Raw genomic sequence first — 17,139 nt, 5'->3', positions numbered from 1 at the left:
ACTTCAACAATTGTTCTGATTAACTATAAAGTTTGGGGAATTAATTTTGCACAGGGCAGTATGCAAATAGTTTTCAAAAACTTCTTGAAAAATTGAGTCCCATAAGGCATTTCCCATCTGATTTATTCCAGAGTTCCAGTCAATGATAGAAAAAGCTCTGCTGTCAAGAGGACAGAGATGTTTGAAATCTTTTGGTCTTACTCATCAACAAAAAAATCTCAAGTTCCCTCTCTGCAAAGAAATTTCCTTTTTCTGTGCTTACACCTCACATGAGAAATACACAGAGAAATAAATAAAAATACATGCCACTTCCTCCTTCTGGAGGGGAATTTATAGGAAAGCAGGGTATTACACCACATCTAAAGCCTTCTGACAATTTGTCACAATTAGGTGATTCTTTCTTACATACATTTCTTCCTTTTGCATGGCAGCTGTTCCCAGAATGACTAAAGCTATTACAACCACCACAAAAAAGAAAAATAAGTACAAAAACATTATTGTGACCTCCTTCAAACAACTACAGAACAATGTAATCATTCATTATACAGTATCATGCAAATACACCTCAAAACCACAGGAACCCCAGGGTGTTTGCCACACAGACACAGTGGGAGAAGGAGGAAGGAATTGGACAGAATTTCTATAGGTGCTGCTAAATTAGAAAATTACTCTATTCATGCACATGTCCTCTTGTCTTTTACCCAGAGCAGAATGCAGATTAACACAGCACATACAGAACACAAAAATACATCATGCCTCTCCACACACACACGTATTCAAAGGTTTGTCATTTTACATGCATTTTAGGAAAACAGAAACAATCCTGCAACCCTCTGTGAACTGGAATTAACTTCCTCACAGAAGTGGAGGTATTGACTCTCATGGGAGTGATGAACTGTTGTTGCATTACATGAGCAATATTTTGAAGACCTCCCTCAAAGTCCCACTGAAAAACATCACAGAATGCAGGGCTCTCTGAACTTAACTACAGTGCTAAAATGCACAGTAGTGCATTTTTAAATGTTTGGTTCTCACACCTGCTATTATAAGGAACAGGTAGTTATTGATTACTTTTGTGGGGTGAGAAAGTAGAGACCCAAGACTACGCAATTCAGGAAACAGTGATTGTCTGGGGCTGCAAGTGAGACAAACTTCGAATGGGAAGTTAGATACATCTTGAGAAAATAAGATTTAGTGAGCCAAAAAGGGAGCTATTGTTTGTTTTCACAGATTAGTTGTTCTGGTAGAAGTCTTGCTCCCCATTTAATGCCTACCATTTTTCATACATCTTTAGACATAGTTTGCATGTTCTCTTTCTTCTTCTGGCTTTACCTGAAACATACAAGGATAAGGTAACAGACCAGTAAGTGTCAGAGTTTAAAAGCTTCATTTAAAGTAAAGTTTCAAGTAAAGTAAAGCTTCATTTAAAGTAAAGTTTCTGTGTTGGTGAAATATTTAATGCTTTTGCAGCCTGGCTGTAACTCTCTGAATGATGTCACATCCACCTCAACTCAAAATAATAGGAGGTTCTCTTCATATACCTTATTTTCACATTTTCACCTTAACACATGGATTTTATTTGCTAAGCAGAAAATTACTCTAACAATCAGTGTTCGTTTCCTCAAAAAAAAATTAAGTAAATCTGCAGCCTACATTTTTACATTTTTCTCTCACTTCTTTCCCAAATTTCTAACTATTAAAATGTGCCTGGGTAATCCTGACTTTTGCACTAAAGTTGAGAACTTTACTATCAGATATTTTCAGACTGAAAACAGTGTTCATGCCAGCATTTGCTTCAAAATTATACATAAAACCCAACTGTCACCATATGAAATTTAACAGGAATAATATCTTTTTTCTAGTTTTATCCCTTCTTCCCATTAGAAACTTGACTATTGAAGCATATTTCAGATGAATCCAAGTAAATCTTAGCTGTCAGATGTTTCACCTCAGTCCTACCACCACACTGACTGCAGAACTGCTGAGGGAAGCGTGCAGCTAGATGGCAGTGTGCCAAACCAAAAATCTGTATGAAATCGACTATTTCTAATAAGGCATGACATAGGATGCCTTAAATAGCATGAAAACCTAAAAAACTAAATCCATAATGATAAAACCATCCATAGTTTTATTGTGACTGAAAAGCTGTAGCCAGGTGGTAAATTGAACCAGGGAAATTAAAAATCCTGTATTTCTTTCTGGTTCCAAGAGTGACATCATCCTAACCACCCTACATTTCAGGTACCAGCTCTTATCACTATGCAAAACAGAAATGGTGCCATCTGCCTTGAAGAACATTGTATGGCTTAATAAAGGGATGTAAATATTCGTGTTAGCTCAAGGTCCTCCACAAAACGGGACAGATAACATGATGCAAATGAACAGAAACATACTCCAATAGGTAAACACAGAACCAGGTGAACCCAGCACATAAATAGCCTTCTGTTGTATGTATAAAAAGCCTCTATAGGGATAAATCTTAAGGCATGCATGCACCATTCTCCAAGGCTAGCTGGGATAAAAGGATAAATGAAGTGTCCTGCAAGGAGGAAAGGATCCTTCTGCTCACATCACTGGGCAGTTGCTGTACTGCTCTCCAGCAGAACAGCCTCAGGGCTGTGGAGCTGCACAGTTGCCCACTGAACCCTTTCAATGTGAGGATTTCAACACATTCAATGAAGAATTTCTTATCCCAATAGGCAGAAAAAGAATTCCCACCCTGCACAGGATCTTTGTTTTCTCCAGTCTAAACATGCACTTGTACTTACTGCCTTCTCGGAACCTATCCTTCATCCATAGGCAGGAAAGAAAAAAACATGCTACAGTCAGCTATAAACTATTGTGTTCTCTGCTGCTGTGCTTTTTACTTTGGCTCTGTATTGGACTTGCCTTAATATTTATACTAGCTGCTACCTTCGCTAGTGCAAGATCTGTTAACACTTCTGCTTTAAACTCCATTTTGGCTGGGACAATGGGATAACTCATCATTTCAGGATTAAGCATAATTTTCCATTGTCAAATGTTTTAGCCACACTTTTCAAAAATAATTTTATTGAGTTTAAGTTTACAAAACAGAAATAGCAGTGAATAGTTTAGATAGACAGTTTTCTTTTTACAGTCCTGTATTTTAAACACAAATTTCACATGAAGTCTAAAATCTGTCATGCTGTAACTAGTGATGTTAAATATATATACTTAATATATATAAAAATATATATATCTGCTGTGCATTCTTAACATAAGAATTTTTACTCTTTTTGTGTGTTAAGACTATATAACACACCATATAAGATATATATAATTTTTTTTACTTGTAGGTAATATTTCATAAAGATACCTTTTCTATTGGTAACCTTAGGCTTGAGCATCGTCATATATCATACTCAAAAGATCAGGGGTTTTGCCTGAGTTTCAGGAAGGTAGATTCAAGAGAACATTCTGCTGAGATCCCTGAGGGGTTTTGTTTACTGCCTTGATGAAAGCCAAAGACTGTTGATGGCTGTACCATGGATGTCACTTCAAGTGACCGGGGCATGATGGTGACATACTAGAACCTGCAGGAAATCTTCCAGTCCCAATGGCCTTTTGGAACAGTAACAGCACCTCCCAGAGACATCACCAAACAGACTCTTGTTTTTCTGTCTCCCTTTATGGAGAACCAGAGACCTGTGAGAATCATGAAAAGAAAAAAGACTGCACAGCCTAGTTTAAATGTACAAAGGTAGGAATTATCTATATGCGTTCCTACAAAATCTTTAATTGTCAAGCTACTTTACTTTCAAAAAATCTTTAAGTAAAATTGTGTAGAAGTTCATTAAGTATTTTAAAGAAAGCCACTAGCTCCACCAATGTATTTATGCAAAATAACATACAGAGGATGACTTACAGTTGAACCCTTACTACTAATTAATCTATGTCTGTCTAACTTCAGGTATCTTGTGCAAGCTAATAAATCCTGAACAGAAAATGAAGAAACAATATACTGTTTGCTTTCTCGAACAACAACAAAAAAGAAGTGTATAAAAGCCTCAAGTTACATAAATACTGTTTCACTACACTTATGAAAAATATAAACTTATAGACATGGGCAAAAGACAGAGATCAGAGATAACTTTTGAGGAAAGAGGACTCCTGGGCATATACTGCGACACAGAATGAAAAATCTTCTTCCTGGGGAATTTTTCTCTTCGGGCATTTCTCACAGGCACTTCATGCTTTCAACCACTGTTGTTATTATCTTAGGACAAGGTGATGCTTGGTGAAAACAGCCCCACAGGCCAAAACATTCTGGCCTGTCTAACCAGCCAGACAGCAGTTTCCTTTTTTGTTATTTCAAATAAAACATTTAAGTTCCAGTACAAGATCATTCTGCAGAATTATCAGATTATACCAGATTATGATCCAGAGGTGAAAACAGGTGTTATAAACTTGATAGAACATAAAGCAAATATTTTCCTGGCCTTTTCATTAGGCTCTCATTTCAGACTTAATTTTAGATTCAAAGAGAGTATAGCAGAAAACCTTTAACTAATGTTCTCCAACATGTATTGAGTAGGCTGGCCAACAATTTAATTACCAGTCTAAACAGGAATTGGGCTGGGACTGGGTTCTCAAACTTGCAGCTAGTCTCAAATCTGGAGTTTGTGGCCAACTTTGTTCACACTAAAAACTAATTTGAAGGAAAAAGGTTTTAAAAACCAAAAGTGAGGCCATCCTCACCTTTGCCTCAGTCATAGACATAGAGCACAAAGGCAAGTTTGTGCACTATCTGAGGAGAACCTCTAGCAAGAAGCTGGGTGAGGGACATCCCAAGAGCTTTCAATGGCAGCCTCCCTGTGAACTCAGTTTCCCCCAGCAGCCAGTCTCCTTTAGAAAATTGTTGCCTGTTGGCAAGCCTGTGATTTAACTGTGCGGTGAGAGTGGATTCCTGTCACTGACCAGAACTATGGCCTGCAGCTGGGACCGCCAACCAACCAAGGCAGGCCTTAGTGGTTAGATCTCCCTACCAGCCCACTAGAGCACCCGAGCCTCTGTCGCATCAGCCCAGAGACCCATCCCTCACCCCATGGCCTCAGGACCATACCGCCACTTCCACAGCCGCCTGTTCTCTCACCTTCCAGAAATGTCCACCATGTGCATCCCTACCCTGAGGGGGGATTCCCCCTCAAGAAGAGAGGACTGAGAGGGCACCTCACCAATGTGTATAAATACCCAACGGGCAGGAGGGAGTGCCAAGAAAGTGAAGCCAGGCTTTTCTCAGTGGTGCCCGCCACTAGGACACAAGGCAACGGGCAGCAGTTGGCCAATGTTCTCATGCACTGTGTGATTCGTGGGGTGTCTTGTGCAAGGCCAGAACTTGGCCTCGATGATCCTGATGGCTCCCTTCCAACTCAGCTTATTCTATGGTTCTACGATTGTACGAGGCACAGGAAGTTCCACCTTAGTATGAGGAAGAAGTTCTTTACCGAGTGGGTGATCACTCATTGGAACAGGTTGCGGAGTCTCCCTCAGTGGAGGTATTCAGGAGCTGCCTGGATGCAATCCTGTGCCATGTGCTCGGGCAGGGTGGTTGGACCGCTGCGGTCCCCTCCAGCCTGGCCCAGGCGGTGAATGTGAGATGACGGTCCGAGGCGAGCGCCGAGGCGCGGCCCGCTCTGAGGGCAGGCGGAGGGCGGCGTTCCCCGCTCCCTCCTCCCGCCTGCCCGCCGGGCCCGCGGCCGCCCCCGCCCGCCCGCTCGCTCGCACGGCGGCGCGGGCAGGGCCCGCTGCGCTACGGCGGGCAAGGCTGGGGCGGCGTCAGCGGGCGCGCGGTGCCGGCTCCAGGGCTTTAAAGCAGCGTGTAAGCTGAGATGCTACCACAGACAGCGGCGCGGCGGCGGCGGCCGCAGGAGCTCCTCGAGCCCAGACGGGCGCCCGCCTTTCGCCCCCGCCGCGCCCCGGGGCATGAGAGCGGCCGCCCCGCGGCTCTAGGTACCCCCGGGCCCCATGGCGACGACCCGCGCTGCCCGCGCCCTCCTGCTGCCGCTGCTGCTGCTGCTGTGCCCGCCGGGGCTGCGGCGGGGGGCGCGGGGCGGCGCGCAGCGCCCGCGGGGCTGTCCGGCGCCGTGCCGCTGCGAGCTGGACGGAGTGCTGCTCCGCGCCGACTGCTCCGACCGCGGCCTCACCGCCGTGCCCGCCAACCTCAGCGTCTTCACCTCCTACCTGTAAGTGCGGGCGGGCCGGGCCGCGCGCACCGGCGGCGGGAGGGCTCGGGCCGGCCCCCGGCGCTGACAGGAGGCGCTCCGCGCCCGGAGAGAGCACCCGACTTCAAATAAGTTTCTAATCGCTTTTTAATCAGCGGGCGCGTTGTAAAGCGTTTATAGGTATCTGGCTATCGCGGTGCCCGGTCCGGCGCCCGGAGGATCGCTGTGTGATGTGCCGTTTGCAGGGTAATTAAAAGTGATTGCAACAGCAGAAATTCGATGCGATCCGCCGGGACGTTATCTTCACCTTTGCTTCCCGGGACAGGGCTTTGAACTGCGGCCGCTGCTGATTTAATCGTTAACAGATCTCCCCCGGGGGGAGCAAAGGCAGCGCTTGGGGCCGGGGTGCCCGTGTCCACACACAGGTGTCCGTGTCCGGCTCCGGGCTCGGGCTCGCCCCTCGGGAGGCTCCCCGGGCCTCGCAGTGCCCGCGGACCGGGCATCCCGCCCGCACGGGCTGCGGTGCTGCGGGCTGCGCTGCATCTCGGGCGCGCTGAGTTACAGCGCGTAGGGACAGAGCCGGCGAGAACGGAGAAACCGTGTATTACCAAAAAACCCACCCCAAACTGTGTTGAAACCTTATTTTTGACTCAATGTTCGTGCTTTAGCCACTCGTGATTTAGTGTGTTGAAAGTGCTGGTGCTCTGTGTTCCATAGTTTTTTGTGGTTGCATGACCAGTAGGTTGTTAATTTACTGCTTATCCTTCATACCCAGCATAAAGTATGTCTGGTTCTGAACGTGTTTGTGCAGTCTCCGTACTCTGACATGCTGTTGACGTGCTTGCTACTGTAGTTACTGTGAAGATGCTTTCACGGCTTTATGTGTCTGGGGTACTAAAGTAATTCTGAGCACACTTCTCTGTTACTACTATACTTCAAAGGACATAAAACATATCTTACATCTGAAAAAATAGAATAAAGTAAGCTAGAAGTAAGTAATAATAAAGTAAGCTAGGATTTATATGAGAGGTATCAACATGACAACACAGACAAGGTGGAAATTAAGTGCAACCAACCAAATCTAAGTATATATTAGGGGAAAGCCTAATTGAAAGAAAATAGCATACATTTATAAAGAGGGTGAGCAGCTGAAAGACTTTTTATATATGTTATGCATGTGAATAATATTCTGAAATTTTTCTTAAGATCGATTTTAGCTTATTTTATCAGAAACATTTCAAAGTCAAAACTATTGATAATGTTATGAGGCAGGAGTCAGTAGTCAGCATTACTGAATGACCACTTCCAGTAGAGCAGAACTTTGGCAACGTGTAATAAAGATACAGTCCTTAAGACACATACAAAAGTAGCAGGTTAGATTTTGGGTATACAATTCTTTCTGGTGCTTTGGAAAGCCATAAGCAGAAAGGTAGATAGTGATGGTATAAAGGCATACTTAAGCTGTACATATCCTGTGTTAAGAAGCAGAGACCCTAAATTCCTCACTGTTTCGAGGAATGCTAAAACCAGAAAAACATGAATCTACTGTTAGACTGTTTTATGAAGAAAAAGAGAACATATGTGTGGCAATGTCAAAATACCATTGCTGGGGTTCTGCCCTCTGGTAACCTGCTTCTTGGGAGGATTGTGATCTAGTCTGCCCTTTTGTTTTTAAATCCTTCTGTCCTTCAGAAGGAATGTCTTTCTCCAGTCAAAAATCCTCTGTTGTTCAGTAACATACACCCTGAATTGAAAAAATGTTATTTGGACAGGCAGACTTTTAAATGACCAGGACTGCATGCAGGCAGTATAAAATATAAAAGACTAGTTGATACAGATAGGCAGCTACACTTACAGTTTTCCAAGTTTACAAGGCTGCTATCCTTGGATTCATTAATTATTGCCTAATTATGCAGAATTGTAGCTCCTGCTTGCCTTCCGTAAAGAACTGTCAAGTCTCATTCTCTGTAGATGGCTAAGCAGTGGCAAATTTTAAAACATGCCTGCTTGTTATAGGCATGTTTGCCTCCCTGAGCTTGGTAATGGCCAACCAGCTGCTTCTTGATTATTCTCCTTTCCGTTTTGTTTTTTTTAACCCCAGAAACCCAAAAATGTCTTTTTCTGCTGTGACAATTTTTACCTCAGATCAAAGCAAGAGGTTAAAATTGTGTACTCCTATTTAATCTCTTTGCAGAAAAAAACAATCTTCTTCAGTCAATTCTGTTCTTGCACCGTAGATATATCTGACCAAAGCCAGTGTGTAGTACTGCCTTGTATTAAGTTTGAGCTTTTAAAGCTTTGGGGTTTTTTCTGAAGTTCTCAACTTTTTGTCTTCATTTAACACTCACATAGGAGCAAAAGGCAATTGTTTTCTTGGTGTACACTGGAGATGTTGTGAAAAGCTGAAATTCTGAGGTCATTAAAGGTTTGTTTTATTTTGAGACAAATGTCTATAGAGCATGATATATTATGGTGACTGAATTTCTCATGTATCATCATTTTTTTTGTAATGGTGCTCTTGCAGCAGAGCTAAATGTACTCTACAGATGGACCTGCTACAATTTTCTTCATTCTCATTTATAATCCCAGGCAGCAATTCTTGCCTCCCATCAAAAATATTTTTATTTATGGTTATGTGTCTGCTGCCATGAACTGTTAGACTTTTTAAGAGCAGGCAAGGAGAATCAATGAGTTTCTTTCCATTCCTTTTCCTTCATTTACTTTTAGGCTAAGTAATGTATTCAGTGTATTCAATGCAACTCCTGTTGACATAAATGAGAATTCCATGTGCTGATGAAGGGCAGCACTGAGTCTCTGTTTCAAATTAAGAACAGGTCACTTTCCTATCAGTTCACAGTGGAAAGAAGAAGCCAGAATCTACAGGTCTTTTGCACATGGGACCCTCATTAATTCTCAAACCAAACCCATGAGTTAGTGAAATATTGTTACCATTTGCTGTGATGTGGAAAACTGAAATGGAGAAGGGCTTGCTCAAAGTTAGAAGTAAAGTTTATGACAAAGCCAGCCATTAAAGAAATCCTAACTCCATTGCTTAACCACAGGTTCATCCTTCTTTACCTAAATAATTAATCCTTAAAAATTGTGAAAAATCTGGCAACTCCTGTTCAAGAATATTTAGTATGACAAATAATGAAAACAGATTTTCTTTTCAATCTCATGTGATGACAATATAGAAGACAGCACTTATAGATTTTTAGGGTTTTTATTTTGGGCCTGGACAATACAAAAAAGTAAATTTATTATAACTGCCAGGGCTGTCTAACAATTCATATGCTGTGTTTGTGATCAAAACTTGTCAATTATAAGCAGAACATTTTCAAAATGTTAACATCATAGATTGACAGAGACATGCAGGAATACAAATACCAATTTTGCAGCATGTTGCCATTTACATGATAGTTTACTTTAAAAGTTTAAATTTAAGTACAGTGTAAATATGTGTGCTAACACTTGGTGATATATGATTCATATAATTTTAAATTTTTCATAGAAATAATTTATTGAAAACTATTTCTCAAAACTTTTATAACATTGATATTATTACAGTAGAACCTATGAAGAAGAAATCAGTGGATATTATAAGGTTTCAAACCTATCAATTTTCAAGTTCATTTTGACCTACTTCATTCATTGCTATACGATTGTATTTGATATTAGCTGTTCCTGTAGAGCACAGTCAAAAAAGATTCTGAACATACTAAACATAAAAAATGAGAAGAAAAAATATTGCAATGAGCCTGAATAAAAAGATTATTTACTATTTTGAAGGTAATGAAGTATGTCCCCAGAAATTTACTGTGCTTCCGAAATAAGAAGTATAGCTGTTTCTGTGTCAGGAATACCGAAAATCATTAAGACCAATCCTTTGGGGTAAATTTGCATCCTTTCAGTCGTTCTGATCTCACAGTGCAAATTCAGGTCTTGTCTGTGTCTTCATCATAGATATTTTGGGAATGACCATGGTTTTTCAAAGAAGATCTCTTTTCAAAAAAGAGATCAAACAGCAGCGTATCTTCTTACGGAGAAGTGAGACTTAAAAAGTCTCACACCTTCCAGATCCCTTGACAAGATATAGGAGTTAGGTATTTCATAAGATGTCTGTCTTTTCTTAGAAAGTACTTCTTTACATAGTTAGAAACTTTATAGACCTTAAATTAACTGATTGTCATGTGGTTTCTGTTAGTAATCTGAATCTTGTCCTGACTGAGGATGAAGGTGAATCCAGGTTCTGGATGTAGAATTTAATGCTAAATTTCCCTTTTGAAAAGAAAACGTAACACTTCCTCTCTACTCTTTGCACATATGCAAAGGTGAAATACACCCACAGATAAATTAGAGGTAAACAGAAACTGAAGAAGTAGCAAACTATGTAAAGTATCATGTTTGCCAGTTTTCAAGAGACTTACTTTAAATTTCAAAATATAGTGTGTCAAGTCAAAGTCAGTTTCTCTGAGAAAAGTTTGGATTGAAAATGTATTTTGAAATATCATTGTTCTCACTCGAGAATACCGTGTTAAAAATAACTCTTTACCCTGCTTCCTTAAAGAGCCTTTTGCTGCTCAGAAAGGAAAAAATGGCTCTCACACATCACCTCTCTCCTTTAGCATTTTCTCTGTGGAAGCACTGCATAAATTGACAGGGAAGAGGAAGCTGTCTTTAAACTGGGGGAATATAAGGCGCTGACAGAGTGAAGGCACCTTCGCTTTGGTTGGTATCTCAAGTGCATAGGACAATTGGCCGGGCAGAGGGAGCCTGACTCCAGCTGAGAACGCCTGCTCTGGGCTGACCTTCCCAGTCAGCATGCCAGCGGAGATTAGGCTTCCCTCAAGTGCTCCCTTGTTAACCCAGTCTTTTCTGCAATGTCATTTGTCTTTCAAATGCTTAAAATTGCTACCAATCTTTCAGTAGTCCAGATCACTTTCTTTTATTCTGTTTGTTGGCCAAGATAATATTTCATCTGCATGCACTGCTTTCTTAATTCTCTGTTGGCTATTTAAATGGTCATGATTAATAAAATTTATGGTGTTTTCCCTGATTTCCTTACTTGAACTGACCAGCAGATCTGATTCTTTTCCCAGGAAAAATCATGGTAAATAAGGTGTGGTTCCCTTGGCTCTAAGTAAACTGATTGAAGGCAGAATATGATGTGGTGTTTTTGACATACCAGAACAGCTTTAGACTTCAGTTAGAAGAAAATACCCTAACAACTTTAAAAAAAATAAAATGTGATCAAAGCATGCTTACTCTCCTCAGAGATTTAGCAATTCATGTGGCAAATCCACATGCTGTATGCTCTGTATTGTTTGCTGAGAAAACCTGAGGATATCCTGTACAATTTTACTGATCAGATGTGAGAAATTTATCACCTGCAGAACAATAAAATAAATAAATGTGGTTGGGGAGGGGTAGGGCCTGAAATGAGGTTGCTGACACTTGCTGAAGGAGCGCTACCTTCTATTTCTCAGAACTGAGGTTTAAATAAAAAGTGTACAAAGATGGTGAGCTGCTTCAACTGTATAGGCTGGCAACCCATGGTAACCCTGGCTTAGTCCTAGTGCTTTTTTTTCCTGAAAGTCTGCAGACAGTATCTGGTAATTTTTGAGTTAGAGACCTGAGAATGAGTATTGAAGAAGCAGCAGCACCCATAGAAACACTGTCCTGGAATGTCTTTGCCATGTAGATGAACAAGACCCCAGCCAGCTCGTATTATGCTAAACACCAGCAATCCCTGGATCTCTAAGCAGTAATGAAACAGGATTGCAATGCAAGGACAGTACATTCTGTATCACCTTCCAGTTTTATTCTTTTCCTGTGTTTTACTAATTTTTAGCTATGACCTTTGGGTTTTAGGGGCTGTGGCCACAGCACTGAGGTAATTCCCTGAAAGGACGAGTTATATTTTGATGTCTAGTCACTGCTGCAAAAAATAATTAATCTGAAGTGTAGTGTTATCCAGTAATGATAATTATAATAATCAGCCACTCCCGAACTGGGATTTTATTGGTAACAAATGGGCTCTTAGTTTGGGTCCAATTGTATTATTTGGCTTCAGTCCTGCAAATACTTATCCAGATACTTAACTTTAGTGTCAGGAGTGGTTCCACTGAAATCACATGTGCAAATGTTTGTTGATCAAAGCCTTTAATAATTCTAAAACAATTATCCTTTCCCAAGTATCAGCTCATTTTTGGGGAAGAGTTTCATTAAGCAGTTCTGCACCACTGTGTCATTGCACAGCCTAAGACATTATGTATATCGTAAATCATTTAATACAATTGTTTTTCAAAAATTTTAAAAATCTGAATTTGAATATTTAGTTTTATCTGGAATACACCATCTTCCAACAGTATTAAATTATGTAATTGCAGTGAAATAATTTTAAGGACATGATCAAAAATTGCTAACACTTTTTGCATTATATTCCAGAAGTATATTTGGTTTTGTACAGGTGATATAATATTGTGTGCATGGAGATGTCTGTGTATAGACAGATGTTGGACAAATTTTAAAAAGTGTCTATCAGTCTAAAGCAGCACAAACAACCATAACTCCCACCACACAAAATCTCTCCCCTCTTTTGATAACACTCGATTAAATGTTTTCTTTTTTATTGAGAAAAACCAGTGAAATTACTAAACTTAAGCATTAGTTACTTAAGTCATGCAGAAGTATTTTTTGGATTGGGACTTAATGTGCATAATGATTGTGAATGAACTTGGCCTCATTCAAGTTCGTTTTTTGTGCTTGTATCATACAGATTTTCCCATGAAAAGTGTACAATCATTTGATACTGATATTTATGAAGGGGAGGTAGGAGGTAGAAGACTAAAGCTGGTGTTTGGTACTACTACCTGTTTTTTTCCTGTTAATTTCTTTACCTAGCGCTTCAGCCTGTTTTGTTTGTGGACAGAACAGTTAAATCACTGATATTACACAGAAATAGGACTTTCCTAGCCCTTGTTTCTGCAGCAGTAGGCATCTTATGATGCCAGTTATACCATGTCTTCTGGATCCTGTGATAATAAAAATGCTAGTGTAAGTGAATGAAAGAACAGATGTGAGATGATGTCAGCATCAAGGGAAGTGTAGCTGTACTGATTTGGCATTCACTGAGTTTGTAAATGAGCCTCTATGTACCCTGAGGGGAAGAGAAGGTCATAGCTGGCAAAGCAAGCAAGTAAGATAAGACAAAGCTCTCTCTCATCCACGATTGAGAGTTACCTGTTCTGCACCACCTTGATGACTAACTTGCCTTTGAGCTTGATCCCTGATCAGCTTGGTGTGGAGGCTGCCTCAGAAATTAAATATTTCTCTTGTTGGTCTTGCATATGATGAGACTGCATTTATATTTGTAGTGGATGGTGAGACCAAGTAGTCCAGTGCCCAGAAATAAGATTCATCTTTATGCAGGCATAGAAACTGAAGTCTCTTAAACACCCTAATTCGTAGTGATTGTCATTCTGGAAGCATGAACGTAGGGCAGAAATTGCTTCTGGGAACAGGGACTATGATCAGTTAGCCATAACTGGGATTCAGGTAGAGAGACCTTTAAGTTCTGCTCCTGGGTATAGTAATTTATGGATTCAAGTAAATCACACAACTTTTCTCTAGTCTTACTTCTGGGGTGGCTGAGACAACTACCTCCATCTGAATTTGACTAATTTGAGGGTGACTGAAAAAAGCTGGAGATCTGTAGATTAAGAATACTTAATTAGGTGCTAATTATGAGTATGACATGGTAAAATAAGGGAGGTCCCAAGGAATTTTCTTCTCTTCAGAAGTATGTATGCCTTTCAGTTTTACTCCTGACTGTGTGTGACTTGAACGCTGTGATATATAAAATTCTTACTGGAATGAGTAAAGTCTATGCAGGCATCTGAGAGCAATATTTGACCTGCTGACAAGGAAATACAGGATCCATACGCTTGGTGCAATATGGAAATGTTGCCTGCCCTTTGCTGAAGTTGTGCAAAGACAAGGATTTGAAAGCAGTCCTAAAGGGGTGCAGGTTCAACCTTGTCACCTGACAAAGGTGTCAGGGAGTATGTTCCTGTCCTAGAGAGTCTCTGCATAAAGTCTCACTGTATTGACTGTAACCTGTGACAGGCACACACAATTACATGAAGGTTAACAAAGCAAAAAAAAAAAAAAGTACACGAAGAGCAAAAACACAGCAGGTTGCTTGGGAATCTGCCTGTATTGGTGTCATATAGTGACATGTACCTCTCGTCAGGCAGCTCAACCAGTTTTAAACATTCTAAACCCTCAGGAGAATTGACACTCAAGCACTAAATTCTAAATTCACAATTCACATATTTGCCATATGTGTGCAGTAAGACTTTGTAGCGTACAGTTACTGAGGCAGAGTTATTATCAGAAACATTTGTTTCTTTAGTGGAGATAAGACCTTCGGATATAGTTATGGTGGGGTGAAGAGTAAGGATGTGCAATACTGCTGATAATGTTTTTAAAGCTTGATTGTGAGGCACTGTGGAAGAGTAATTGGTAGCAAGAAAAGGGTCTCGTGTGGTCTTTTTTAGGTGTAGCACTGAAAACGGACAATGTGAAAGCTCTCGATCAGAGAAGAGTGTCTGGGAAGACTGTAAGTCCCTCAGCATGTGGAGGCTTCACTTTGTCTCATACCTGTTGCCTGCACATATGTAAAGTAGTGTGAACTGTCAAGTGCCAGAACTTTGCTTCCTTTGGGCCAAGAAGAATATGTGAAAAGGAAGACCAAGACAACCACTTTTGAACATCCTAAAAACCTGAAGGCCACAGACAGTACAGAACATAGTTAAACACACTCTTGAAATCTTGAGGTACATGTTTTTAGAAAAAAAAAATGTTTACTGAATATGCACTAGGATCTCAGAAATGCATGTTAGCCCTCAGCCTTGATGAACAGCACCTGGGCTAACCTCCTTTTTTTCTTATCACAAACACTGTCTGCTCCCAGGAACTAGTTCTGTCTAATGAGCTCCCGTTTTTTAATGAACAGCATGGAAACTTATTTTTCTTGCTTGAATGGCAATCCAAGTGGAACAACATTTTTGTTATCCAACTTCCAAAGAAAGTTATGTACCTGAATTGTGACCATGATGGAAAATAACTGTGACTAAAGCCAACACCTTTGCGAGCCTATAAACAGCAGTCCTAAGTGAGACCCTTTGAGCTATCCTGGTTCACAGCGGGCTGTGACCAGGAATCTCACCCTGCCTGGGACACCTCTCAAAGCCAGCCAACCCTCAAGTTTGCTATACTTGGAGGATCACTGCCAAATGCCACCCGTGGAACCTGGGTCAATGTCCCCACTCCTTGAGGCTCAAACCTGCACCTGTAAAGATGCAAAGGCATCTGGTATGAGTACTGCACTTAAATGGGAATATTTCACAGATCTGTACCTTGTACATATTCCTTTAGGTGTTTGTTGAGTGTGACTATGCTATAGCAAATGTGCTATGAATGTTTCTCTCTTAGATTTTTAAGTGGGTTATATTCATAAGGAAGCTCTATAAATGAATTGCTATTTCGCTTATAGTAAATTTTATTGAATCTCTTGACAAGTTGTTTAAATTTGGCTATTAAGTTCTGTTAAATTTAAATGTGGTTAAAATCTTTAGTGTAAGCCATTGGTCAGGTCTAGGGCTAAGTTTGGCAGGCAGGTTTACTCTAAACTTTGGGACTAAGAGGAAGAGTCTCTCTTATTCCTTTTAATCCTTACTCTTTTTTTCATCCTTAGCCTTTACAGAGATAATTTTTGTAGATTTTTAGATTTTAGTCTGATTTTCTCTGTGTGCTTTAACAATCTAGTTAGCAGTAGAGTGAACCTTGCCAATGAGCTTTGTCATGTTTTCACTTTAATATTAAATCTGCTTTTGCCAGTGATTCTTTGAACAACCTGTCCCCCACTCGTGACACAGATTTCTGTGTGCCATTCCATGAAGGTAAATTAGTAGATTTATGCCAAGGAAGACTTCACAGTTTCTGCTATGCTTATACTAATGGAACTAAATTGTGTGGAATTGGTCCTGCTAATACAAATTGAATTTGAAAATTTTGAAGATTTTTGAAAAGTATTAATTAACATAAATAAATTTAAGAACTTGCTTTGGTTTTAAAGTGCCAACTCTTGACAGAAAAGCTTCTGTTGTGTCATTAGTATGCATAGTGTCTGTCTTTCTGAAATAAACAATAGTCAACTTTTCTTTTGAAGAAAAGATTTTAGGCACACCATTGAGCGATCATCATTATTGCCTTGTTTGCATCAGGATGCAGACTCTGGCAGGTGAGTTGTGTTGTGTCAGGGAGTTGTGTCAACTGTACAGATTTTGCAGGAGTTTCAGGGAGGAAGGAATTTATTTTGTTTTTCAATCCTTTTGCAGCCATTGTTGATAGCATTAAGTGAAAAGAGGAACAGGTTTTTTTGGAGGATGCTTACACAGTGCTGTGGTACATTCTTTCTACTTATAGACAGAAACCGCTGTCATGCCAAATAGAGTTATCAAAATCGCATTTCTGTACATATTGGTGCCTCAAGCTGTTCTGCCTTCAATGGCTGTCTCTGGTCAATTTGTGAAGAATCCCATAAACTTGAATCCAGATGTGGTCTGTTTTCTACATTTATCATTGATCATGGATACAGCATCTCGTAGTCATGCAGCTCTATGTTCCTGCCTGTCTTTCCATAAAGCAGTGCTGGAAGAGCATCAGATTTCACAAGGAATTTGTAATATCCAGATTTACTGGATGGTATTATTTGCAGTGTTGTGTCTCTGTGTGGGAAGTCTATAAGGAAATGCTGCCTGCTCTCAATGTGCTGCTGGTTTAATCCCTTCTGATAAGGGTTTGTGAAAACTAATTACGAGCCAGTTTGGTTCCTAATGAAGCTAGAACTGAAACTCCTATCGGTAATGTGGATGGAACCCCTGGTATGTCA

General features: G+C 40.6%; 1 protein-coding gene across 2 annotated transcripts in view; it reads left to right on the top strand.

The window, feature by feature from the left end:
• Nucleotides 1–5,549: 5,549 nt before the first annotated feature.
• Nucleotides 5,550–17,139, top strand: part of LGR5 (leucine rich repeat containing G protein-coupled receptor 5) — a 91,836-nt gene continuing 80,246 nt past the window's right edge. Inside the window, exon 1 of one of the 2 annotated variants that reach the window (XM_063396464.1) lies at nt 5,550–6,203. In XM_063396464.1, coding sequence (XP_063252534.1) covers nt 5,986–6,203 — 218 coding nt within the window. In that variant the 5' untranslated portion in view covers nt 5,550–5,985. The remainder of the gene's footprint in view (nt 6,204–17,139) is intronic. The other variant, XM_063396463.1, reaches the window with a different exon arrangement.

Source organism: Prinia subflava, chromosome 4, assembly GCF_021018805.1.
Source record: "Prinia subflava isolate CZ2003 ecotype Zambia chromosome 4, Cam_Psub_1.2, whole genome shotgun sequence".
NCBI classification, from domain to species: domain Eukaryota; kingdom Metazoa; phylum Chordata; class Aves; order Passeriformes; family Cisticolidae; genus Prinia; species Prinia subflava.
Note: the sequence above shows the minus strand (reverse complement) of the source record. Positions and strands in the feature narration are given on the sequence as shown.